This window comes from Euleptes europaea, chromosome 6, assembly GCF_029931775.1.
Source record: "Euleptes europaea isolate rEulEur1 chromosome 6, rEulEur1.hap1, whole genome shotgun sequence".
Lineage (NCBI taxonomy): Eukaryota > Metazoa > Chordata > Lepidosauria > Squamata > Sphaerodactylidae > Euleptes > Euleptes europaea.
Genome location: NC_079317.1, coordinates 90,561,295 through 90,588,546, shown reverse-complemented (window position 1 = coordinate 90,588,546; position 27,252 = coordinate 90,561,295). Strand labels below are relative to the sequence as shown.

General features: G+C 42.8%; 1 protein-coding gene across 1 annotated transcript in view; it reads left to right on the top strand.

Annotated features, from left to right (window-relative positions):
* KCNQ1 (potassium voltage-gated channel subfamily Q member 1) overlaps positions 1-27,252 on the top strand; it is a 383,627-nt gene that overhangs the window by 255,539 nt on the left and 100,836 nt on the right. Inside the window, exons 13-16 of the mRNA XM_056851952.1 lie at positions 10,949-11,024; positions 20,361-20,455; positions 22,238-22,284; positions 24,390-24,451. Coding sequence (XP_056707930.1) covers positions 10,949-11,024; positions 20,361-20,455; positions 22,238-22,284; positions 24,390-24,451 — 280 coding nt within the window. The remainder of the gene's footprint in view (positions 1-10,948; positions 11,025-20,360; positions 20,456-22,237; positions 22,285-24,389; positions 24,452-27,252) is intronic.

Here is a 27,252-nt window from a genome sequence, read left to right as displayed (position 1 = left end):
TGGACAGCTCTTTGGTCTTGGTCATGGTGGCTAGTTTGGAATCTGATGTATTGATTGCTTCTGTCAACAGCAGAACCCTAACCTTAACCCTAATCTGGCTGGTTGATAGGGGATCAAATACTTATTTCACTCATTATAATGCACATCAATCTCTGACTTTTGTCTTCTGGGTTTCTGGGGTTTTTCCTGTTGTTATTCTGTCTCTCACAGCTACAATAAACCTACCATTAAAATTATGGACTGGTCATTTCTTCGTCAGAGGGAAAACGGGCAAATTCAGCAGGGGATCAAATACTTTTTCCCCTCACTGTACTAGTGCTTAATAGCATAAGTGTGAGGATTGTTTTGGGTTTTATTTCATAATTTTACTGTGCGTAATGGTAGCCCGAAAGATGCCTTTGAAAAGGAAGAGCCTTCTCCAGAGGGAGGTAATTGAGTGCATAGAAGCAGTAAGCCTGTTCCCCTCGTGCATTTTCCTCACTGCAAATCATTCGTGAGGCGTCTTTTTCTCCCAGGAGGTTTCAAATGTGTGATTTCCCCAAAAGGGACTGTCTGGGTACAGTTACAAACATTTGCATGCGTTGTGTAGTTCGGCCTAGAGTTGTGGTGAAGAGGCCCCTCTGAAAAGCCCAGATAAAAACTCAGGATAATAGGATGGGAGCCTTCAAGACAATAAACAAGCTGTCTTTGGATCATCCATAGTGCTAGAGGAATTATCTCTAATGTGTTGGCATTAGTTCTCCAGTTGCCTGATAAAGATTATGTTGAGAGAGCATACTGCTATTAAGAGCCCCCTTTTCCCTGCCTGCATTGAAATATGGCCTGACATTCAAAACCAGGGGTCTGCTTTTACCAGGTATTTCTTTATAAAAGAGATCCTAATCTCAACAAGATAAACTGCTTAAATAAAAGTTGGTGAAAGAACAGGCTGAATAGCGGATTATGCTCTATTTTATAATACTCTGCATTAGGACAATTCTGCACTTGTATCCTAAGGGAAGAAAATAAAGACAGCGGAGGTTTTTAGGTATTTTCAGTGATTTCCTGACCTTGGATTGCATTTATTTGTTTTGTTTTGTTTGCATTATTTATAGTCCACCTTTCTCACTGAGAGTCAAGGTGGATTACACAGTGTAAATCAACACAATCAACAGGATGGGACATCCAGTAAACAATGCAATAGGATCTGGAACAGGATTTGGATTGCAGAAATCTGAAACCAAGCAGAAATCTGAAACAGAGCTGAAACAAAACATAAGCATTAACATGATACGATAAACAGTGCAGAAATTACATAGTAGAATCATACTTACAGTAATAGACAGTGCATACTTTACACAGCTCTATAGTCCATAGTGCCTATCCCTTTACTGAAGCTTCTTTTTTGAAACAATTTCACTGCAATGTGACCCATTACCTATGTTTAAAAAGCCCTCCTGAATAATTCAGTTTTGTGTAGTCTGTGGAAAGCCAGGAGACTTCATCAGGCACGCCTTTCCATAATGCGGCAACCACAAGAGAAAATGCACATGCATGAGCAGTTGTCGATTTTGTCCATTTGCAGGGTGGCACGTGCCAAAGGCTCTGTTCAGATGAACAGAGATGAACTATCAGGGCCGATCATAGGGGGAGAGGCAGTCCTGCAGATATGAGAGATCAAGGCCCTGAAGCAGATGGGTTATCAAAATAAGACCTGGAGTTGATCTGCTAAAGCTCTCTCAATCACTTTGCCTAGAAATGGTGGACTAGAGACTGGGTGATAATTCGTAGACTCTTCGAATCATAGAGTTGGAAGGGACCATCTAGTCCAACCCCCTGTGCAATGCAAGAAATTCACAACTACCTTCCCCCACACACACACCCAGTGACCCCTACTCCATGCCCAGAAGGTGGCAAATAATCCCTCCAGGATCCATGGCCAATCGAGCCTGGAGGAAAATTGCTTCCTGACCCCAAAGTGGTGATCAGCATTACCCTGGGCATGTAAGAAGGAGCAACAGGAGCTGAACACTGACTCGTCCCTTCCTGCCCTCCCTCTCATGATCTGTCTTAGTTCATAGAATCAACATTGCTGTCAGATGTCCATCTAGCCTCTGCTTAAAAACATCCGAAGGAGGAGTGCCGGCCATCTCCTGAGGAAACCAATTCCACTGAGCAATTGCTCTGTCAGAAAGTTCTTCCTAATGTTTAGCTGGAAACTCTTTTGATTTAATTTCAACCCATTGGTTCTGGTCTGACCTCCTGGGGCAGCAGAAAACAACTTTGCACCATCCTCTATATGACAGCCCTTCAAGTACTACAAGATGGTTATCATATCACCTCTCAAGGCTAAACATACTGAGCTCCTTTAACCTTTCCTCATAGGACTTGTTCTCCAGACCCCTCGCTATCTTCATTGCCCTCCTCTGGACATGTTCCAGCTTGTCAACAATCTTTTAAAATTGTGGTGCCCAATTGGCTACATTGTTTTTCTGTTGGGGTGGTTTTATTAAGTAGTGGATGGATAACCACCTCTTTGAGTGGAAGAGGGAAGGTGCCCTGAGTTAGTGACTGATTTATGATAGACAATGATAGGAAGAGCCAACTGTCTCGATAGACACAAAATGTTAATTGATGTGGTCCTTGCATGATTTTACCAGCCACGATGGGCAAGAATCCAGGGTACAAGTAGTGGTCTTCACAGATCCCAGGATCTTGCCAACATCCATCACAGAAACTTGGTCAATAAGCTCCATAAATAGACCAGGCGATGTATTAGGCATTTCTTCTGACTGAACTATGTTACGACCTAAGTCCAGATCAGAGCACATTCACGATATTTTATTAGCAAAAAAATATTTGTGATATTTTATCAGCTAAAAAAAATTTTTTTGCAAAAGTATCCCATCTAATTATCTAATCCTAAAACAATACAGCTTCAGATGTTGGAGTCAGCAGATGGGGGGGATGTATTGGACAATAGGGATGGTTTGAACTAGCTGGTGCAATGGTAACAAAGAACATTTTTACTGGCTGTCACTGCAACTCCATAGGTCTTCCAATGGATTCTATAGGTTTAGCACAAATACTCTCTTGATCATTTGTATCATTTTTTTTTGTGCACATGGGTGGAGAGGGGTTGTTTGTTTAATTTCATAAACGCCTAAAATGTACAGGCAAACAGTAAATATGAATGAGCATAATAGAGCCTATGGATGATTATTGATTCACTAGGGTTGCCAACCTCCATGTGGTAGCTGGAGATCTCCCACTATTACAACTGATCTCCAGTTGACAGAGATCAGTTCACCTGAAGACAATGGCCACTTTGGCAACTGGACTCTGTGGCATTGAAGTCTCTCCGCTCTCCAAACCCTGCCCTCCTCAGGCTCCACCCCCAAAATCTCCAGGTATTTCCCATCCCGGAGCTGGCAACCCTAATACACACACACATAAATATATGCACATGTGTTTGTACCACTTTTAAAAAGGGCAAAATCTCCATCTGATATGAGAGAAGAGGCAAAAATGTTAGCTTACCCAGTATTTGATCACTTGGTACATGTGTATGTTTTGCTCACTGTTGTGCTGAGTGTGAGTCAGAGTTTACATCTCAGGGAAAGGGCCCCAAATCACACCGCTTTACCCAAACTCTCTGTTATATCTGACTGAAGCAGTTTCAGCCAGCCCCTCCCTCAAATAAAGGGTGTCAATTTTTAAACACACATTGGCCTGTATTAAACTTAAGTTTTCTTACAAGCAGTAATTTCTGCCAACCCCCCTTCCCTCTGCACAGCCTCAGTGTGCTACTCCTGAGGGTCTCCTGACCACCTAAAAGAACAACATTTCAAGAGGCTCAGGAGGCTGCGAGGAGGGGAATCAGTGAGAATCACCACCCTCTGTTAACAAAACATTTTTGAGCACTTGCGTTTTCTTAACTGCATAGTCGGATACAGTATTTTCTTATATTTACTATAAAGTGTTAACACCAACAGATATCTTTAATGCTAGGGTTTGTAAAAAAAATTATTTGGGACTGAAATTATTCTGATTATAGCTTTTATTAATTGGCAGAAGCCGTTAGTAGTTGATGTTAAAACAATTTAATTTTATAGATAATATTGTTTGTTAATCTCTGTCGAGCAAAGAGTTCCTAGATAGAAGACTATTTTCACAAACATCTGAAATCTAGTGGCCATGTTCCAACAGAGGATCACAAAAGGAAAGTAACATAGCATCCGTAGAATTCAATAATAGTTGCGGTTACTCATTTCCTGTTATGTAATATCTGAAGATGCAACTTAATCCTCTTCACATATAAAATACAGCTCATTAATGAGAGGCTCCATAATCAGTACCTTGCTGGGAATGACAGAATGTGTGAAAAGATTAGACTAACCTTGGACTACAGCAAATTCTATACCAGAATTCTCAAGAGACCGACTGCTGAAAGATTTCATTAGGCTTAAATGTACTAGCGAAATGGCTTAATGTGGATGTTCCAGATCTCCTCCACCGGATTTTGTTACAAGTAAAGATTTTCACTCTCTGCACAGAAAATATATGCCAGCTCAATTTCCACATTAAAATCTGGTGCTCTGTGGATAAAATTAAAATGTGAATAAGTATTATTACTTTCTTTTTTAATCACATCACATGATTTCTGCTAGAAGGGAATGAATCCAATGACAGTAAAAACAACAACAGTGAAAATCTGTATACAATTGTATTTTAGTAGTCTACAGCTACACTAAATAGTCAGCAGAGGCAAACATTTTAAAAACGGGACCTACCAAAAAAGATTAAGCAGAGGTCAAACCAAATGAGCCGATGGCATGTCCATGAATTGATCTCCAGTGTGTTGTTTGCTTGCTAACAGCAGATGAGAAGGGAGAATCAAATTGGGGCCACAAGGGGAGGGAGAGGGACTCTTTCTCACCTTGCAGATCCAACATCAAATGGTACCCCAAAGCAGTTTATTGCCCCTTGCACCTGGTTGGCCACTGTGTGAGCAGACTGCTGGACTTGATGGGCCTTAGTCTGATCCAGCAGGGCTTTTCTTATGTTCTTATAGGCAACATGTATTACTCCCCACACAGGGCCAATAGTAACTTGGAAAAGAATGACCTCTCCCCCCCGCCCGTGCACTGCAGCCCCAATTCCAACTGAACACCCTACTGCTGTCTTGCTGCAGTTCTCACTAGGGCTGTTGATTCGGTTCAGCCCGAACTGAAAAACAGCCGAATTTCCCCTGATTCGGTGGTTTTTAGTTTGGGACGAACTGAACTCAAAAATGGCGGGCAACTGGGGAGCCGAATTCAGTGAGTTCGGGAGTTCACAAACAAATCCGGCCAATTCGGGGCGTCAGTAAGCAGCATAACTGTCAGTAAGCAGCATTCTCCTTCCCCGGCCAATCGGTGGCCAAGCTGGGTCTTCTTCTGGCCAATCAGTCAGGATTGAGTACTGGAGGAATCAGCTGATGTGCGGCCTGGCCGGGGGGGGGGGAGAGAGAGAGGGAAATCCTCGTGTGTGTGTGGGGGTGCTTGTGCACATTTGCTCCTTTCTGTGGCTGCAGGGGGTGTATTTTTTGGGGTACAGACCCCAAACTTTCAGCAGAGATTCAGACAAGCCTTCTTAAGAGACCACCCAAGTTTTGTAAACATTGGGTCAGGGGGTCCCGAGATATGGGCTCCCCCCTTTTTTCTTTCCATGGCTGCAGGGGGCGCATTTTTGGGGGTACAGACCCCAAACTTTCAGTGGAGCTTCAGATGAGCCTTCTTAAGCTACCCCACAAGTTTTGTAAACATTGGGTCAGGAGGTCTCGAGATATGGGCTCCACCCCTTTTCCCTCTCCCCTTTTCCATTTCTGTGGCTGCAGGGGGCGTTTTTTGGGGATAAAGCCCCCAAACTTTCAGCATAGCTTCAGACAATCCTTCTTAAGATACCACCCAAGTTTTGTAAAGATGGGTTCAGTGGGGGCAGACATATTGGCTCCCCCCTTTTCTCTTTCCGTGGCTGCAGGGGGCACATTTTTGGGGGTGCAGATCCCAAACTTTGAGCGGAGCTTCAGACAAGCCTTCTTAACAGACCACCCAAGTTTTGTAAACATTGGGTCAGAGGCCCCCGAGATATGGGCTTTCCCCTTTCCCCTTTTCCCTATTGGGATGAATGGATCACCCTGTATGCATCTCCAGAGCAAAACGTCCTGTGCTTAAATGAAATCGTCTTGGATTACCCAGTCCTCCTCCCAGCCCCTCCTAATGGAACAGAAGACAGCCACAGTAAGACCCCTTTGGGGGCTTTAATCTATACTTTTTCTCCTGTGTGTGTGTGTGGGGGGGGAGCAGAGTCTGTGTGTGTGTGGGGAGGGGGCAGTTTTTGTGGGTGGGGGGAAGCCAAAGGGGGCTTTTGCCCATTCTGCCTGGGGGGGTGTGCCCCCTCAAGTCTCTCTCTCCCTGGTTTGAGGGGGGGCTTCAGTTGTGTATCCTCAGGTTTTCCGTCATTCATAAGATTGGTTAGGTCTATTTTGATCCTTGCTCAAAACTGATTTTCAAATGGTGACTTAAAGAATGCATTTGCCTGGTCCCGAGTCCGATGCAAAAGGGGAAATTCCACCCCCTCCTGCTCCTTATGCATAGCTAGCTGCCTCTGTCCCTTTCCATGCTTTGCACAGTTGCAAAGGTGTTGCTTTACTTGTTTGTGTTGCTTTGCAGCTGGGTTGCTTTGCAAACTTCTCAGCTGTTTGTCGGGGCTGGGAGCTTTGTGCGTGGGCGGCAAGCTCTGCTCAGAGATGCACATTAAGGGTGGGGGGACCCCTTTCGGGGCCCATATCTCAACCCCCCCTCATCCAACCTTTACAAAACTTGGGGGATCTGGCAAGCAGGGTCCTTTGAAGCTCCTCTGAAAGTTTGGGACCTCTAACCCCAAAAATGCCCCCCCAGAGCAGCAGAAAGGTGCGGTTGTGTTTTTAATGGCTTTATTCGGCCGAATTTTTTTTCCCGAACTTTGAATTCCCGCCGAATTGCAATGACCCGAAGTGGGGGAGTTCGGACTTCGGCATATGCCAAATCTAAACGGGCCAAATTCAGCCAAATCCGAACTATACCGAATTTTTTTTAATTCAACAGCCCTAGTTCTCACACATTTTACAGCATTTCTTCTGGTTTGACCCCACGTCAGATGCCTGGCAGGAGAAAAAATATTTTTTCACAGGGTTCCCACCCACCGCCAAGTCCATAAAAACTGGTTTTGGCTGGCCTCTTTCTAGAGTTGAAAAAGGTGGCAGGGTGGCACTGTGGAAAATACTCTACTAACCCATGTAATTGCCAATCTGGTCACAGATAATGATATATGCAGAAAGGCCTCTCCACATTCCCTTAAAGAAAGGGGGGAATCCTACAGGAGTAGGCATCCTTTTAGGAGCCCCGTGGCGCAGAGTGTTAAACTGCAGTCAAAAGCTCTGCTCACAACCTGAGTTCAATCCTGGCAGAAGTCGGTTTCAGGGAGCCGGCTCAAGGTTGACTCATCCTTCCATCCTTCCGAGGTCAGTAAAATGAGTACCCAGCTTGCTGGGGGTAAAGGGAAGATGACTGGGGAAGGCACTGGCAAACCACCCCGTCAACAAAGTCTGCCTAGGAAACATCGGGATGTGACGTCACCCCATGGGTCAGGAATGACCCGGTGCTTGCACCGGGGACCTTTACCTTTAAGCATCCTTCAGTGTACTCAGAACCCAAGCTGTTAAGGGTGTGAATGGTCAAAAATAGCACTTCGAATTGCACCTGAAAGTGAATCAGGAGCCCAGACAAACAGTATCCAGGAAAGAAAGTAAGCTGGTATGGACAAGTACCAAGTACAAGTAAGAAAGCGGCTGAAGCAATATCTCCCAACTTCTGTTTTGAATCCCCCGGAAAAAAGAGACAGTACCAGCAAGAAATTTAAGTTACTTTTACCCTTGACGGCAACCACCTTAATCTCGGTTCTGTGCTTCAGTTCAGTCTTGGCTCTGAAATCCACAAAACATCGAAAAGAGAGAGCAGGTTTATTTATTTACTTCATGTATATATACTGCCTTTCTCACAGAGACACCATACATTTGGTAGCCTACATCAATTACAGAGTTAAGGTATTCATTCCTCTGTTGATGTTAAAATGAAAGTAACACATGGCCTCAAAATTAATCTGTTTTACAAATATTATGGTCCTGATCTGTGTAAAGGTAGCGGAATCCATTTCTAGCACATTTTACTGATACACCAGGATCGGTACAAAACAGCTTTATTTAATGCAGTTGATAATATTTACTTGAATGTGAAATCAGTGTGTGAAACGCCCATAAAAAAAAATGATTCACAGTTTAATTGCTAAACAACTTATATAAGGTTGGGAAAGCCTTCAAAGGTGATTTTTAACAAGAGAAACCAAGTAACCCCCCCCCCCCACACACACACACAGTAAAGTCATACGTAAAATCAGGAAATGTGCTCTGTGTGGCTATCACATGCCATTCAGACACTATCGTTCAATCAAAGGCAGGAAATTCAAACTTTTAAGCCAAGCGTAGGATTGATATTTGGCATTTCCTGCTTTTGTGCTCTGGTAGGTATGGCAAATTGATGGTGTGAAACAGGACTGAAAAGTGTAAGAAACCTCCTGTTTAATTTACAGGAATCCTTAAAACTGTATTCCAGCATAAGCTTTCATGCACTAGAGCACACTTCTTTAAGTACTATTTGAATTTTCTTTATGTTGAAGGAGTCAGCTGCAGTCTGTGCATTCATTCTAGGGGTGCACTGAGAAAGTGCTTTTTCCTCTGCTTCACATGTTAACTACATATCTATAGCAGAGACACAGAGTGGTTGTAATATGCCTAGTAAAGTGTAGTTATATAAATTGCTTGGGCTTCTTTTTCCTACACCTTCTGGTTAAGGCGCCTATGGCGCTTGTTTTATACACAGTTTATCCTTTCCCTGTTTGGAAGTTGACGGCAGTTTTACTCAGCAACGAACAAAAATCTTGTCACGAGTTACACCGCTCCCATTATATTCAACAGGAAGATCATTTAACTTTGGTTATCGCCTGCATGTGTATAAATATTTGCCAGATCAAGGCTTGTGTTAAGCAAACGTTTTTTATGACTGCTTACGATCATTGTGGCTTTGTATCTGGAATAGTATTGTCTTGTTTTCTAGTTTTGTCAGGCTTTGTTCCACGCATTAGATTAGGGACAATAAAGTGATTACAGGCTTACACAAAAGAATGACCAAAGAGCTGTTTAACCTAAGAGGCATCTTCTCCTTTCTTCAACCTATTGCCATATTTCCAGCTAGATTTATAGTTCACATTTACAGGGACTGAAAATCGCCCTCTGTTGCAAATGAATTGGTGGCCTTGGTCCAGGCATTATACACTTTGCAGCCTAAGGGATACCAAAATAGGACTGTGTTTTCCTCTCCAGCTTGAGAGCTAAAAAACTCCTGCTGTCACTGTGACTGTTTAGTGGGTAGGGTTATACTCTTTTACCAGGATTAAAAAGACTTTAGTGAAGCTGTTAATTATTGCCTGGGATGAAAACAAAAACTTGCTCAGTGTCCATTCATCCAAATTCATGCTCAGATCCAGCTCAAGGACTTTTTCTGGAATTAAATAAAAATCACGTGATATCAGGACTGAGGAGGTAGCACAAGATGTACGAAGTCTAAAACCACTTTATCCGCAATCCTATGAACACTTTCCTCAAGGTACGTCCCATTGTCTAAAATGGGACTTATTTCTGAGTATAACTGCTTAAGATAGCTTCCTTATTCATATCTGACTAGGATAGCTTCCTTATTCATATCTGACTAGGATTGCCAACCTCCAGGTACTAGCTGGAGATCTCCTGCTATTACAACTGATCTCCAGCTGGTAGAGATCAGTTCACCTGGAGAAAATGGCCGCTTTGGCAATTGGACTCGATGGCATTCAAGTGTCTCCCCAAACCCCGCCCACATCAAGATCCGCCCCAAAACCTCCCTCCAGTGGCGAAGAGGGACCTGGAAACCCTATATCTGACCAAATAAGCTCTGACTCATGAAAGATGATACGCTGGACATTTTTGTTGGTTTTTAAAGTTCTGTTGTTGTTCTGTTACTACAGACTAACACAGCTATCACCTGAAACTCTTTCTCATAGAAAGCCACCTGAGTTTAGTGTGAATTGTTCTATATAGCATTCTTATCCTATGCTTCTGCATTAATTTTGCAACAAGCATTCTCAAAGTAGCCTTTTTGTTTCCCATGATTATATTTATTGTTCTTTCAAAAAAAAAAAAAAAAAAAAAGCTCACGTCAAATATTTGGTATTCTAAGATTACTTTTCCAGCATACTAGGATTCCAATTAAATCAGTTTGGCCTTACGTTAATTTGCCTTTCACTTGCTGATATGCTTCATCATGATTGCACATGCAAATGCTGTATTGCCTTTCAGGTGACCAGACTAATATGCGTTTTTGGAAAATAAGGGAAGGAAACCTTTTAGAACTCGAGACTCTCCCACCCCCCTTTTTGCAGGGTGTTTGTTCCATTAAAAATGCAAGGGTGCTTGTTTTCTAGAATACTGTGTATCAGCAAGTATTGAAATCTGAAACTTATATCTGTCAACACGAATGACTGTGACTTTTGAGAGAAAGAGGGTGGGAAAGACAACTGGGTTGATTCATCTGACGCGGGGTAGGTTTCCTACACCCCTTACTGCTTAATGCTGTGAAAGGCACTACGTCCTAGCATAAATTGTAGAGATAAAACTTTGGATTTTACTAGCTCTGTCCTTTGTCACAATAATAGTGGCATGTCGTGTCCACAGGAAGAATTGTTGCCCCTTCTATAAACATTCACTTGTTACCAAAGCACTTACTGAGGGTCATTATCATTATTATCTGGGCAGGGATGCTCTTTTTCACCTGTCTCGCCCTTCTCATTTTTCCCACAGCTTGCGAGAACATCACCGTTCTGCCATTAAGGTGATACGTCGGATGCAGTATTTTGTGGCAAAGAAGAAATTTCAGGTGAGTTGATGAATAGGGAGCTGCTTTTTTCTAAATAAACCCTTTTATTCTTCTGGCTTATTGTCTCTTTTATGGGCTTAAGAAAGGAAAGGCCCAGGCAATTCATTTTAGTAATGGTGAGTTACACCCACTATTCTCTTCCTTCTTGAATGGGGTGGTTGTTTAGCAGCAGGTTAGTCAACTGTGGACGCACTGGGAACAGGCTCAGCTCCTGAAACGCAGCATGAATTAAAATGTTATTTTCTGCTAATGGACTTGACCTTTCACCTTTTGTTATCTCTGGCTCCTTGCAATGCAAACATTCTCATATGTCTTCATTAATTCTGAATTGTATATAATTGTCAGGCTGACTCAGTGGACCTAGAGATTAGAACACTACCTTAACCTTGTTTCTGCTATATTTGCTGAGATCCTGATAAGAAACTGGGGTGGAAATTTGCTAGTACACTGGTGGGTTTCTGCCATTTATTGTACACACATGGATGGGAAAGACTCTTACAAGAGGGCCAGCTATCTGTACTTTGCAATATACTGTTCATGTCATTCCCAGTATCATTTTCACTGGATGACATTCTAGTATCTCAATAGGCTGCATTCCGATAAACACAAAATCAGTTCTTAAGTGGTAAGTGATTTCTTTCTGTACCTCTTGTATACTATTCATATGCAGAATATGCATTTTACCATTTCCCAGTCAACGAGAGAGCCAGCGTGGTGTAGTGGTTAAGAGTGGTGGTTTGGCGCAGTGGAGTCCCAACTTTTCCACGTGAGCGGCGGAGGCTAATCTGGTGAACTGGATTTGTTTCCCCACTCCTACACATGAAGCCAGCTGGGTGACCTTGGGCTAGTCACAGCTCTCCTAGAGCTCTCGGCCTCATTTACCTCACAGGGTGTCTGTTGTGGGGAGGGGAAGGGAAGCTAATTGTAAGCCGGTTTGAGTCTCCCTTAAGTGGTAGAGAAAGTCGGCATATAAAAACCAACTCTTCTTCTTCAAGGAGGATACATGCAGTCTTGCTGGAGAATTGCAGTATTCTCCAGCATTGCTGCCCTACATTGTTCCTTAAAGAGGTAAAGGTCCCCTGTGCAAGCACCGGGTCATTCTTGACCCATGGGGTGACATCACATCCCGACGTACACTAGGCAGACTTTGTTTGCGGGGTAGTTTGCCAGTGCCTTCCCCAGTCATCTTCCCTTTACCCCCAGCAAGCTGGGTACTTATTTTACTGACCTTGGAAGGATGGAAGGCTGAGTCAACCTTGAGCCAGCTACCTGAACCCAACTTCCATCAGGATCGAACTCAGGTCGTGAGCAGAGCTTGGACTGCAGTACTGCAGCTTACCACTCTGCGCCACCGGGCTCTTGTACATTGTTCCTTGCAAACCTTCATTTACCTCTCTTGAACATACACTGGATTAGACTGCCATTGACATGATTTGTAGGGTTGCCCATGCTGGGCTGGGAGGATTCTTCAGGGTGGGGACTGGGATGTAGCTCAGGGAGGGAAGGCCCTGATGGACAGGCCTGTGTGTGCTGCAGAAGTATTCACTCATTGATAGGGTTGCCAGCTCTTAGTAGGGGAATACTTGGAGATTTTGGGGGGTGGAGCCTGAGGAGGGTGGGGTTCGGAGAGGGGAGGGATTTCAGTGCCAAAGAGTCCAATTGCCAAAGCAGCCATTTTCTCCAGCAGAACTGATCTCTGTCGCCTGGAGATCAGTTGTAATAGAGGGAGCTCTCCAGCCACCATCTGGAGGTTGGCAACCCTACTCATTGACCAGTGTACAGTAGAATTTCTGATAAAAGTACATCAGATATTTATTTTGCTTTAACTGCTTAATTATGTTTCAGTAATTTTATTAAGTATCATTTACTATCCTCAGATAAGGTTGGACTACAGTAATGTTCTCTACTGGGAGCTAAATTTGAATTCTCCATTTGGATTCTGTGTACAATCTTTCAATATACACAAATGCATTCTTGCTACCTTCTTCAATCAATCAATTCAGTTTATTATGGTCATTGACCAGCAAAGCCGATATACAAAAGGATTAATACTACCTTCTTCTATTTTGCCATTGTTCTCTCTTCTCTCATAATATGAGGGACTAGTGTACTTGCAGCCAATAAAGAAAGTAAATAGGTTCAAATAGCTCACATTCTCATAATCAGCTCTCACTGGTACATATTCCTAATGGGAGGAAAATAATTAAAGGGTAGCAGCCTATCTGCATTCCCTCTGCCATGAAATATCATTATAAAGGATCCTTTGGTATTGCTCCTGGTGTACACCAACTTCCTTTTAATAATTGCCTCCACTGAAGTCTCAAAATATTTACATACTCTCCTAGCTGCTCTAGGAATCCTGGCTGCTAGTCTTAGTGATTCCTGTGTAACTTCCTACCAATGAAACTAAGTGCCACAGAATTCCTAGAGGGGCCCAACCTACTTCCAAAATCCCCTTAGAGCTTCAGAATCTCCCTAGAATGCTCTTTAGCATTCTCCAGGAGGTCAGAGACCATTCCAGGATTCTCCCAGCACTACCTGGAGGGCTGGCAAACCTATCTTGTGTCTTTCATGCTATGCTCACACAATCCAAATTACAGCTCTTATGTCACATAATATATTTAATTGGGGGTTTTTATTTTAATATCTGCAATCAACTTTTCTTTGTTTTGCCATAAGCCATAATCTACAAAGCACAAAATACAGCTGTCATTCTAAATATAAAGTCAGAACAAAACAAGGGTAAAAAATAACAGATATTATATCTATAACCCAGTTATCGCTCTACAATCATAAACAATAACTTTGGCAACACTTTTAGTATTCTGTGGTCTGACTAGTCATTGGGGTGCGGGGAATGAGCTTTGCAGGACATGAAGGCCTATCTTGTGCCAGTGGAATTTTTACTTAGCTTCCTCTCTCGTATCTGAGCAGGCATTGTCCCTACACCAAGTTTGGAAGGAGGCAGAGAGAATACGGATCACCATCTGTCAGTTTGTTACTGGCTGCTTAGTAGTAGATGGGGTTTATGACTTCCTTCTTTTTCACTTGATTCAGTATATCTGATTTGACTACGAGGAGACAAGCCATCTCTCTTCCAGTGCTCGCTGTTGATTTTATTCTGTTCCTCTCTGTTTCTCAGCCATGTGTGGAACTGCTTCCCATATGCAGTCTCTTTTGCTTCCCTGCTGACTCCCACAGCCATATCCTTATCCTGGAAGTCTCCTGCTATGGCTCCCGCCCACCCCAGGAGACATGTATGCAAGTCAGCAGACTTCTGTAAGGCCTTGACCTATGCCTGTGTCTTGGGGGGGGGGTTACCTACAGGAAGGAAAACCGTAAAGGTTTCCTTTACTTTCATTATTGCTACATTGAGTCAGAGACAGTTCAAGGTAATTTGTTGCCCTAGGCAGGTATGCTACCTGTAGCCTCCTCCCATGAGCAAACTGAGCTCACATCTGGCCAAGGAGGCTGTGGGTCCAGGAAAAGAAGAAGAAGAGTTGGTTTTTATATGCCGACTTGCTCTACCACTTAAGGAAGAATCAAACCGACTTACAATCATCTTCCCTTCCCCTCATCACAACAGACACCCTGTGAGGGAGGTGGGGCTGAGCTCTAACAGAGCGGTGACTACCCCAAGGTCACCCAGCTGGCTTCATGTGCAGGAGTGGAGAAACCAACCCGGTTCACTAGATTAGCGTCTGTCAGTCATGTGGAGGAGTGGGGAATCAAACCCGGTTCTCCAGATTAGAGTCAACCGTTCCAAACCACCACTCCTAACCACTACACCATGCAGGTGACAATAGGCACGGGCTTTGCTAGTCACCTCCAATGCCACAGTTGCCACCTAAGAGCAAGCTGAGCCCCAGAAGCATGCTGATTCCCTTCTCATTGTGCCATCTCCAGCAGCCCCTTATATGGCTTGAGTAGAGAATCAGCCCCTAGCTTGGGATGAGGAATGCATTCTTTTGATGGAGTAGAAGAAATATGACCAGATTTGTGAAGTTTTGTGGACTCCTTTTTGAGTTTGGTGTTAGAATCTCTGTAGTAACTTGGATGTAGATTAGTTGTCTCTGAGCTCGCCATCCAAAGCATGGAGGAGTTAGATGGTATCACTGAGATTTAAGAGTGAGAATACGTCAGTACTTGCTCCATTCCCACTTGTTTTAAGCATAAGGATCTGAAGGATGTGCAGAAGGGGAGAAAGAGACATCTTTGTACACTGCAGGTGTTGTGTTATCATTTGCAGTAGAGAAAATATAGAGGAACCTCGGCACAGGGTAAGCATTGGAATGGTACATGAGCCACCGACTTCAGAGGTGAATCCAGAAAAATGGTCCATGAGGAAATAGGAAAATTGGTTCACACAATGCCTCTGCTTAATCAAATCCAAAACTTCTAAATGGCATCTTTGGTAAGCCACATACTGTGCTGTCTTGTGTTTGTAAACAAACCTATTTGTGGCCAATCTGTTGAGGATGGGAGGATTCAAAGCCAGCTTTGTTCTTCTCTCAGGTTTTGTTCAGCGCCAACAAAATACAAGGATGAAAATGGAATTCTCCCTAAGAGTAGGGCAGTGCCAACCCCCTACAAAAAACAGTACTGGTGGCTTCCAGGCATGGCAGAATCCAAGGGCCTCGGGCTATTCGGGAAAAATAACATGGTTTGAGGGGATTGATCCCCCTTTCTGGATTTCAGCCTCTTTTTCTTCATCCCACAATAGTGAATGGAGTAAAATCCCATTCTCCATTCACTTGTATGGAACAGGAAATCAGGAAACCCTTTGAGAATAAAGTACAGTTCTCTGGATCCACATATAACAAGACTGGGAGAAAGGACAAAAATAATTTTTGACTAGAACAGCAAAGCAGTTTGTGTGTGAACCTGGGTCTAGGGTCTATGCCTTGAGGCCTAGGAGCTACACCTGCATAGCTTGGTCCCAGCAGCAGCTGAATGTTGTTTTAAATGGCATCTTTTTTTTAAAAAAAAGGTTCTTTTTCTGTTCATGACACCAGTAGTTTGTAATGAGGTTTTCCTGCGACCATATTCTTCGTATTATGTAAAACGAATAATAAAAGCTGCTGAACATGGCGAACAAGCCTAAAAATATAGTTGAGGGTTCCAGCAGTGACAAGGGTAAAACTGCCACGTCTGTTGTGGCTTACAGTGATGTCACCAGACGCTCTTGGTGTATTTATAGCTTTATATTTCAAAGCGTTACCGCAAACTGTGCTGTGCTTCCTACGTAATTCAGTTACCTTACTATCAATCAGGAATTGTGTGTGTAATTTTCGGTAATCACTTCAGAGGATTCTCTGGCAAACAACAAAGTTCAAGGTCCTTTGTACTTCAAAGAACGTTGCACCCACTGGTACTTGGCTATTGTTTGGTTATACTTCTCAGAAATTTCCTGTAGCTTGAACTTCCCTCGTTCTTTCCTTGACTCTGAGGGGAAAGCTACGCACATGCAGCTGCCACACACACAACCAAATGGAGAACAACCAGTAGGCAGCAGCTGGGTACATATTTAATGTGTGCTGTTCTCCATTTCACCTTCTGCAAACACTTTTCGTGCCTATTATTCAGAATATTCCAACTTGTTTAACATAATCAGCAGTATTCCTAATTTGGGGGGCATAAAGGAAACTACGAGTAATGGAAAATGGTGAGACACAGCACAGGAAATTTGTTTTCATCCTAGTTTACAGCTGCAGGTTGCAAAGTTGTGCACTGAACACAACAACCCTTTGACATCTCAGCGGTGCTTGGTGCAGGAGGCGTCCCAAGGCATTTTGTTCTGGGGGGCCACTAAGGAAACGGTTAAATATTCCAAGATGTGGTTACGATCTCACAATATTAGGGCTCAGTCACATTTCATTCCACAACAGTCATATGTGGGAGTGGCAAGCAGCAATCATGATGTCACGTCATTGGTTGCATTCAGTTGTCAGGCGCAAACCTGGCTTTTGCCCTCTTTACATGTTGCACGCCGTCACCACCACCACCCTCTGCACATGAAGGACATTTCTTGTGACATCCAAATGTGGTCAAGTTGGGATTTCTTTTCTCCCCTCACCATTGTTAAAAAACAAAAAACCTCTCCTCAGTGCCTTGGCCCCAATTCAAGGGGCCTACTATGATTACTTGTTAATGTTAAAGAAAATGCTGCAAGATTTAATCATGACTCTCCCACACAACTTGCGGCTTAAATCTGTGCAGAATTTGAGGTACAAAAGTGAATACCAAAATATGCCCGATTTTCTATTACTTAAATGTTAATTAGTGGGTTTAAATAAAACAACAACACCATAGCTACATATACCTGTGCTGTTTCCTTCATTTTTTCCCCTTTATTTGATCAACAGATATAGATCTCCAGGAACATAATTCATCAGGCAATGCTATTGCACAGAAATAAATGCCTGGAAAAATATATCACAACAGTATCTGGTGAATTATAGCCAACATATTAAACTAGGTTTACAATTGTGAAATAGGAGTTGTTTCATACATGAGCTCTAAACTGCATTTGTCTCATTTTCAGTTTATGTGATCCTCTGTTTATTAATACAAAAAAGAAAAGAGAGTGGAGTAATTCATAATAGGGCAGAGCATTCTGGCTACCGTGGGCTGGGCAGTCACTTTTATTTTGTTTATATATTTTCATACTTCTAGCCCGCCTTCCCCCAGCCAAGGCCGGGCTCAGGGCGGGTTACATTAAAATTTTACAATATAACCATAAAACATATAAAACCATTCTATCAATTATAAAAAATGGCCGCCATATATATAAAGTGCCCACTGTCATAGATGATGCCAACCATAAATAATAATTAAAACCAGGTTGGGTACCCCCCCCCCCCCCAATAAGTTGATTGTAGACTAGGAGGGAGGGAAGGGGAGGAGGGAGGCCAGCACTGATCTCACTTGATCTCACCTGCGGCCATCCTCAACCATAGGCCTGGTGGAATAGCTCTGTCTTACAGGCCCTGCAGAACTCTTTCAGGTCCCACAGGGCCCTGATGTTACTAGGCAGAGAATTCCACCAGGCCAAAGGACAATACAAAGCAAGAGAAGCAATAAGGACTTCAAGCCACGTGTGGAAAAAAAATCCTAACTACAGATATGTGTAGCTTGCTTTAGGAAATGATGTTATTCATCCTTAATATCTATAACTAATGTGCTTATTTATTTAAATTTCTGTTCCACCCTCAATCCCCAGCCAAAGCTGTGCTCAGGGGGGAAAGCAACAATCAATAATAAACAATAAAAACTAAACATCTATAATTAAAATCCATAAAATTATTCAAACAGCTTAAAATATATAAGATACATAAGATGGCGCTTGTTCAGGACAGAAGCCACCAAAAGGCTCGGAATAGCAGCCAGCACCCTCGACATAATTATTTTTAAAGTATTTATACCCTGCTTTTCTCCCAAAGGTACCCAAAAAAACATTTTTTTTGGGGGGGGGGGTAAATAGATACACCAAAGAACAGTGTACAAACAACTGCATTTCAGGCTAAACTTGGCTGGCTTGAACGAAGACATGGGCTGTGAGCCACAAGGGAAAGCTTTTCTCCAAGTGGAAAAAAAAAGGAATGGACCTTGGGGGAGCAATTTATATGTTCTTCAAGCTGAAAGGTTTGGAGGTTTTAACAACTGAAAATCCTTTTGAACTAGAAGGGGATGTTGAGGGCCATTTTTTAACTGGGAGAATTGTAACTGGCAGGTTGTTTGGTCAAATATTAATGAAAATATTTAAAATCATATATGATTTGGGGATGCTGCTAAACTTGCTTCACCCATGTTCAGCAGTCTTAATTTATCATGTTTGACTGCTTCACTCAGATGTGAGCCGATGACCTGGTGTGTTTGGTTCAGCACTGAGCTACTCAGAAGCCTGCTGAATGACTCAAATGTCTGACAAACAAGCTTGGGTCAGGTATTTTCAGAACTATGCATGCATAAGAACGAAGCTGATACATGCAGATTTGCAGCAATTAATATTACCGAGGATTCATTAAATGAACACTGAATTGTAGGAAGTTTTTTCACTCAGGGTTTATTACTGATTTGTATGATTTATAACCAATTTAGCCGTCTTTTTTTTTAAAAAAAAATTGCCAGCTGGAACAGTGGCACAACAAGGGAGTGCGTAGGATAGGGTTGATTGTACTGTACTGCATTGATAGGGCAGAATACAGTGAAGCAACCTACCAAATAGCCATGAATGGATCAACAAACAGCTGGCTGAAAAATTGGCTCCTTGATCAGGATTTAGCCAAACCAGTGGTTGTTTGAGCATCCCTATTAGGGTTTAATCCAGTCCCACCATGGGCGCAGGGGCACATTTGTAGAAATTACCATAAGGCATAAAGGAGTCCGTTTCCCTTTCTGTTTGGGCTCAGCCATTATGGAGAATGGGAATATATTCACATATTCCCAGCCAACACATCATCCTTTGAGAGCCAGTGTGGTGTAGTGGTTAAGAGTGGTGGACTCTAATCTGGAGAACCGGGTTTGATTCCCCACTCTTCCACATGTGCGGCAGACTCTAATCTGGTGAACCAGGTTGGTTTCCCCACTCTTCCACATGAAGCCTGCTGGGTGACCTTGGGCTAGTCACAGTTCCCTCTGAACTCTTTCAGCCGCACCTACCTTACAAGGTGTCTGTTGTGGGGAGGGGAAGAGAAGGTGATTGTAAGCCGGTTTGAGACTCCTTAAAAGGTAAATTGGGGTATAAAAACCAACTCTTGTTATTTTTATTATTCTCAGGCAAGATGTGTTAATTCAGAGTTCACATTCCTTGATTGACCTGAAATGAATGTTGGAACAGAGATACATGAAGCATGAGCAGGTCTCCTTTTCTCCCTAACGGTACACCCAGCACCCATGCACACATGCTGCACAGGCTTGCAGACCATAATTTAAATCCTGGTTGACAAATGCTAGTCTAATTGTCTTTTATCTTTCCCCTGTTTCCCCTTCAGAGATACTGCAGGTATCATGACTTTCATAGTGGTGAGGGATGTGCAAGGGAATAGCTAACTAAACCTAGTTAGTGGAGTGGCCAACATTCAGGCAAAGCATACTAACCATAGTTGGTTCAGTTAAACTATAGTTCCATGGGACATTTAAACAAAATCCTAGTGTAGAAAAGCTCAGAACTATGTTTCCAGCAGCTAAGACACCATTGCCAGAACTATACATTCAGATTAGAAGATGGTCACCTCTTCCATCTAAAGTTCTAAAAAGAGGAGAAAGCTGATTTCCATGTATTAGGCATGATATATTATGGTATTTTAACAACTCTTTCATTTTTAATTTTTACAGCAAGCCAGAAAACCTTACGATGTACGTGATGTTATAGAACAATATTCTCAGGGTCATCTCAACTTAATGGTGCGAATAAAAGAGCTTCAAAGAAGGTATGATAAAGAATATTTTTAAAAGAAGAGTAGCAAACAAGGCCTATGGCAACTTCAAATTCTAGTATGGGCCTGCTAACCAGGAAACAGTCATTATCAGATACTCTGGAGCTGAAAATCTGGACCTGTGGAAAGAAATGTGGTAAAGAACAGAAGCTGTGGTAGGGTTGCCAGGTACATGGGAGATTCTCTGGTATTTGGGCAAAAACTCCAGAAGTGACGTCAATGCGCCAACACTGTCAAGGCCTAGGCCTCAATTTGGGCCTGGCAAGATCCCTGCTGGTCAGCTGAATGGCATCAGGGGGGACGGGGCCCAAAGTGGTGGTTCTCCTGCCCCTGGCAACCCTAAGCTGTGGTCATATAAGATAATATGGATGTGGGTACAGCAAGGAGGAAATAGAAGTGGAGAGGCATTTTGGCTGAGAGAGGCTATGCCAGAGTATCCTATTAGATGGGTAGAGAAGAATTGTTTTGAAAGGCTACTTAACGACTCAAGGGGGAACTACATAAGTCATATGAGGGTAGGGAGAAGAGTTGCCAGAGAGAATCAGTAGGCAGAGAGAGGGCTAGGCATCTCCTTCCCGAGCTAAGTTGTACTGTCCAAAGTTGAGCTAAGACTTTCTTTTTCTTGTATACACTCTAATTCAGGGGACCCTGACATGGTGTCCATGGCTCTATGGCACACGTCAACACCTGTTTCGGTGCCCACCAAGTGTTTTTAGAAAGTGGGTGGGGTTGGATGGAACACTTGCCCAGCAAGGCTTCTGATTTTCCCCTGAAGAACTATTTTTAATTCCAGTTACACCCTGTCCTCCCCTGGCCAGGGCTATGCTGATTAAAATAACATTGTTTCAGTGGCAGCTACCACCACAGTGTTTGTTTTATTCTCTCTCACCCCTCTCTTCCAGTGTACTGTTTAATTACTCTTCTTTTCCTCTGCACTTGGGCTTTCTCTGTGTGGTTGGCTCCACCTCTTGTGGCAGCCATTTTGTGGTTGATCCCACCACCCTGTGTCCAAATAAGAATGGTGCCCACGGGCTCAAAATGGTTGGTGATCGCCGCCCTAAGACTTTTGGATGGGACAGGAAATAATTAACAGAGAAAATCATTGTGGCTAGTTTAAAAATGCAATTTGTACAAAAAAACGCATTTTTGAGTGCATTGACTGAAGGATGTCCTGCTGAGAGATGGAAGAAAATAAGCTGAAACATTTGAAGGAAGTTGGCTTTCTTGTATCATTCACACACACACACACATACACACACACACACACACAAAACATGTCCTGCTGAGAGATGGAAGAAAATAAGCTAAAACGTTTGGAAGAACTTGGCTTTCTTGTATCATTCACACACACAAAAAAAACATGTTGGATATTAACATGCATAAGACCTGTTTGGTATTATAAATTCATTGTATTATGTAGACACTATATATTACAGTAAAATTGCAGTATTGCTGCCAATAGCCCTGTTTTTACTTAGGCATTTGAGTTCTGCAAAACTCCTTTCCATAAGAAGCTGAATTCCTGCCAATGTGCAGTTTTAGGAAGAGTTAGCAGACTGCAGTGAGTAGTAGTGAGCGGATGGCTTCTTCACAAAGACTGTGGATCAGACATTCTCCCTAACATTCACAGCAGAAAGTGCGACAGTTGTTGCAAGTGAGCCAGTAGCTATGTAAGAGCATCTCTTTCATATACTATGACTGCAGAGGCAACAATTGTCACTAATCAATTTGAGAAAGCTTTTATCCTATTATTGATGCACCTTTTGTTTCCAACAGGATGGACCAATCTATAGGAAAACCATCACTGTTTATTTCTGTCTCAGGTAAATAATCATCTGTCAGAAATATAAAACATGAATATATGTGCTGTATGTTAGATGGTTCTCTGGTGTAGCGCGTGATGGAAGTGCAGAGGAATCCAGATCTGATTATGATGAGCATAATAAAAGCTCACTGATAGTAACATTTGCAGTGCCATCCTAAGCACAGAATGGGCCCGGAGTAGGTTTCTTTAGGAGTCGAGCCAGCGTGGTGTAGAGGTTAAGAGCGGTGGTTTGGTGGACTCTGATCTGGAGAACCAGGTTAGATTCCCCACTCCTCCACATGAGTGGTGGACGCTAATCTGGTGAACTTGATTGGTTTCCCCATCCCTGCACATGAAGCCAGCTAAGTGACCTTGGGCTTGTCATAGCTCTCTTAGAGCTCTCTCAGCCTCACCTACCTCACAAGGTGTCTTTTGTGGGAAGAGGAAGGGAAGGTGATTCTTCCTTAAGTTTGATTCTTCCTTAAGTGGTAGAGAAAGTCGGCATATAAAAACCAACTATTCTTTTTCTTCTTCTTCTTCTACTGTCTACTTCAAGGCAGGAGCAACCTCCCCCTCTTTCAGGGAGGCATTAGCTGTCTCCCAGATCCAGTCAGCTTCCCCCCCAGAAATTAAGCAGCCAAGAGGGGCAAGGGTCATAGGCAAGGGTGGTAGGTCGTAAACTTCCAAAAATCCTGTCCACATTCTCAGACTGCACAAGCTGAAAGGTATCCCACACAACAAGACAAATCAGCACCCTGGGGCCATCCATTCCTGTCACTGCTAATGTAGAGTCGAAGTCGGAACAAATGAGAAAAATTGTATCTACAAAGGGCTTAGCAAAATGATTGTGGAAGGCCGCAGAGCTGGAACCTTCTTGGCTGGAACCCAATAACGGCTTGACTTCCTAGAAGAATTCCACAGGTCTACATTGTGTGGATGCAGTGGTCGCAGAGAAATATTGTTTGTTTCCTGCCATCATGGAGTAGGTTTTGAAATTAGCTCTAGCCCGTTCCTTGTCGGATTCATCCTGAGCGTTTCTCCACTGTTGCTCTAGCCGTGTTCCCTGTCTTTTCATCCTCCACAGTCCTTCAGTAAACCAAGGGGCTGCCCAGGCTCTTAGACTTGAGAGATGGTGTGTTTGTGCGACCATGTCAATTGCCTGGGTCCTTTCCTAATTCTAGAGGTCAACCAGGGCATCAACAAGTGTGCTCACCATATCAGCAGGAAGATGCCCTAATGCTGACTGAAAACCAATCAGATCCATTAGGCTACAGCGGCAGATCATCTTAGTTGATCCCCCACTCTTGCAGAGTCTTTGTATCCCTGTAAGTGTAAGCCCCAACAAGTAGTGATCTGTCCATGAAAAGGGGACTGTCTTCAGTTCCTCAGATCACCTCGTTCCTGCCCAGAGCAAAATGCCAGATCAAGAGTGTGACCATCACACTCTTTAATGACAGACCTGTGCAATCCATGATTAGGGCCCCAAATTCCATGGATAATTTTTCTTCATATTATCTGTGCACACGTTGTGATTACCTGAAGTCACACATACGTTCTTCGTGGGCTGTGAGTTTTCACCTCCTCCTATTATATGCATTTTGGCTAAACTTGCCTTAAATTTAACTGACATTTATTATTTTGGTGTAGTTCAATCAATCAATCAAACCTTTATTGGTATACACAATACCTGCAGAGAACATAATCATACAATTTTACCCAACTGACATTTATTATTTTGGTGTAGTTCAATCAATCAACCAAGCCTTTATTGGCATACACTGGGCAGAAAAAAACATAATCATACAATTTTAACCAACAGAGCTCGCCTGTTCCCGTTTACAGTATCTTTTGCAGATCCACATTGTATTTTGCAAAAACTTGGCTACATGGTCATTTGTGGCCACATCCTGGTGTAGTTTCATTCCTCAGATATTAACTAAAATATACCATCCTAATGTGCTGTGTACTTGAGAGCCATTAAGCTCCTCTTACAAAGTAAAATTATCCATCTGTCAGCAGCATTCAATTAAATGGTTCTGGTGGGCTAGTTAAAGGCACAGTCATAGCTAAACTCTATACTATTGTATCACTTGATAGTCATCTAACAATGTTCTTTCTGGGCAGAAAAAAACAAAGACCGAGGGACTAATACAGTTGGTGCCCGGCTGAACAGAGTGGAAGACAAGGTAGGCCTAAAGTACATTGGAACTGTGCTTTTTCGGTGAAACAACATAAGGAGCCCCCTGTTGCCTCCTCATTTTGAAACAAAGGTCTTTTATGCATGGCTGTTTCACTCGCCGTCACCCCTCCAACGACTTTAGGTCTTTTTGCTGATTATGCATGCTGTTTCCCACCATCAGAGGTCACCTCGCTCCCCCCCCCCCGCTTTCCCCTCATTTTGCCTGTGTTTGAGATAAAACAGGCTGAAATAAAACAGGTGTCTGAAAATGTGGGCAAAACGCGGGGAAACGCAGGGGGAGAGCAAGGCGACCTCTGTCAGTCAGAAACAGCATGCATAATCAACACAATGACCCGAAGTCATCAGAGGGGTGACGGCGAGTGAAACAGCCTTGCATAAAAGACCAAAATGTAAAGCTCAGTAGAGGGTGGATGCTGGATCAGACAGTCCATAAGTGAACAAGGAAAGCAAATTCAAGAAAAGCCAGTGTGGTTTTGTGCAGGGTAGGGGCAGGTCGGAGTTAAATTTCTAGGACACTTAATTTAATGCCAGATCTTATTGCTAAAGGGGAACCAGTGGGTGCAATATACAGTATTTTTTTTACTACAGCCACAAAGTGGAGTTAATGACACTGTCAACTGCACTAGCATTGCTTGTAATTTTCTCAAATGCTAAAAGCATGTACAATATAGGCTTTATTTATTGTTATGTCCCGCTTTTCTCAGTGTAAAATGGTGACTGATGATAGCAAAGTGAGAGTACTGCGTTGTGTGTACCGCAGAGGGGAATTACAATAAGTCCCACTACCTGCATCTGTTCATCCATCTTGGTTTGTTTTGGCTTAGCTATTAAATTCCTTCTGATTATGGTAGGGAAGGAAATATGCATTACGCTGGGGCAGCCAGACAATTAAAAGAAAGACGGTCAGTGCCAGAAGGCTTGCAGTCAAATATAAGCAAAACACAGGAGAGAGAGAAGGAGGAGGGAATGAATAATAACAAACTTAACCAAAGCAACTGAAAAAAATTGCTAACAGCAAAACATCACAGTCATAAAGGTGGATGGAGTTTGAAAAGGAGCTTTTGTTTTAATCAGAGCTGGGCTTTCTCCTTCATAGCAGCACCAGCCTTCTATTGCAGTCTTTCCCCCCCACCCCGGCCTTCCTCCCCCATTTTCTACTCTTCTGTGTGTTGTTATGATGTAGCCCTGTGAGGAGAGGAGACAGGTGGATCACAGCAGCACCAGCTGGATGGAGGAATACCTGCCAATTGAAATCTGACGCTCTGTTTTCCATACACAAAAAAAGTATTTTGGTGACATCCTTAAAGGGTGTGAAATAAGTTGGTCGCACTGGACTGGGCACACAATATAATCTTCTTGTGTCTTAATTCTCAGGATGGCCTGCTTTGGAAGCTGATTTCTTGCCCTGTTGGTTTACTACTATTGCCCTGAAATTTTCAAATTGAATATTAGTTGGAAATAACTAGAAAGGTCTGAAACCTTTTTTTAGAAGTGACTGCCATCTCGTGAACTGGTTTTTAACTGGTTAACAGGCCTCTAATCCTTGATGTTCCTTAATAACTATGGGGTTGGATCCAACCTCCTTTTTCACTAGTGAAAAAGGGAGGTAGAGATCCACTTTGACCACCCAAAAGGTTATGCTGGAAATCATGGGACCTGCATGGACAAAATCCAAGAGACTGTAGTAAGAAAGGGACTTGAGAAACCTTAAGAGAAAAAGCAGGCTGGATCCAACCCATGCTGTAAAAGTCATGTTGAGCTGCTGTATTGTTAATTGATTTGCACATTTAGGAGTTCTTGTCTACAATCCTTTTACAATGCTGCTTGAAGTACTTTATGCCCATAGCACTCTATCATGTCTCACTAAAGTCACTTTGACTTCCTGCTTGTAACTGAGGCAGGATTTCAGCCCAAGGTGATTGATGCATGATGATTTATGCATATTTTGAAAACACCTTGTTTATTTTATTTAAACTGAAATATAAAGGGGGCTGAAGTTTGGAGCTCCTTGGGAATTCAGATGAACACAGTGACCTTCTGCATGTACCAGTTCATTTCCCTAGATTGATGGAAAGCTCATGCATGCATACTTTTGCACATGATGAGCTTTCTCCATTGCGTTCAATGAGGAAGTCCTTGCTTGTGCAGAGATTGTGACTTGCTTCCAAGTTGTGTGGTTACTTAGCTGGTGATTCATGGTAATACCTGCAATGATTTGTAATGTGCTTGTTAACTAAATCTCACTAATTCACAGATGCTTGAAATTTTGGGAAGTTTTTCCATATACAGCCCCCCCCCCCAGCAGTGTTAAAAAATGAAGCTGTTTATATTCCTTTTACTGAATTTTCTCAGACATGTAAAAACTGTAGCTAAAAATTATTTGATGGTTCAGTGTGGCTGTTTTGATAGGCTTTGTGATTATTTTTATACTGCATGCCAAATAGTCTCATTTTCAACAGCAGTACAGCTGTCAATGTTCCATTGAACACCAAATGTAATATTTTTAAAATTCCTTTTGGGGAATAAAACGTTTCATTTTATTCCCTGTGCCTGTAGCAATGTTGACCTACAGAAGTCTTTCTTCACTTTTTAAAATCCAGGAGCAATTGCTGATTATTTTTAAATCATAGCCTTAATCTTTCAACTGCCACTTAATTCACAAAGTCCCCATCTGTTCCTGTGTGGCTGTGATTCGTGTCCCAAGATTCTTGTGATTCAAGAACAGAGGAAGGAAGTTATAAAGTTTAGTTAGAGGTGCCACATGGGGCAGCTTGGGCACCGTGACCC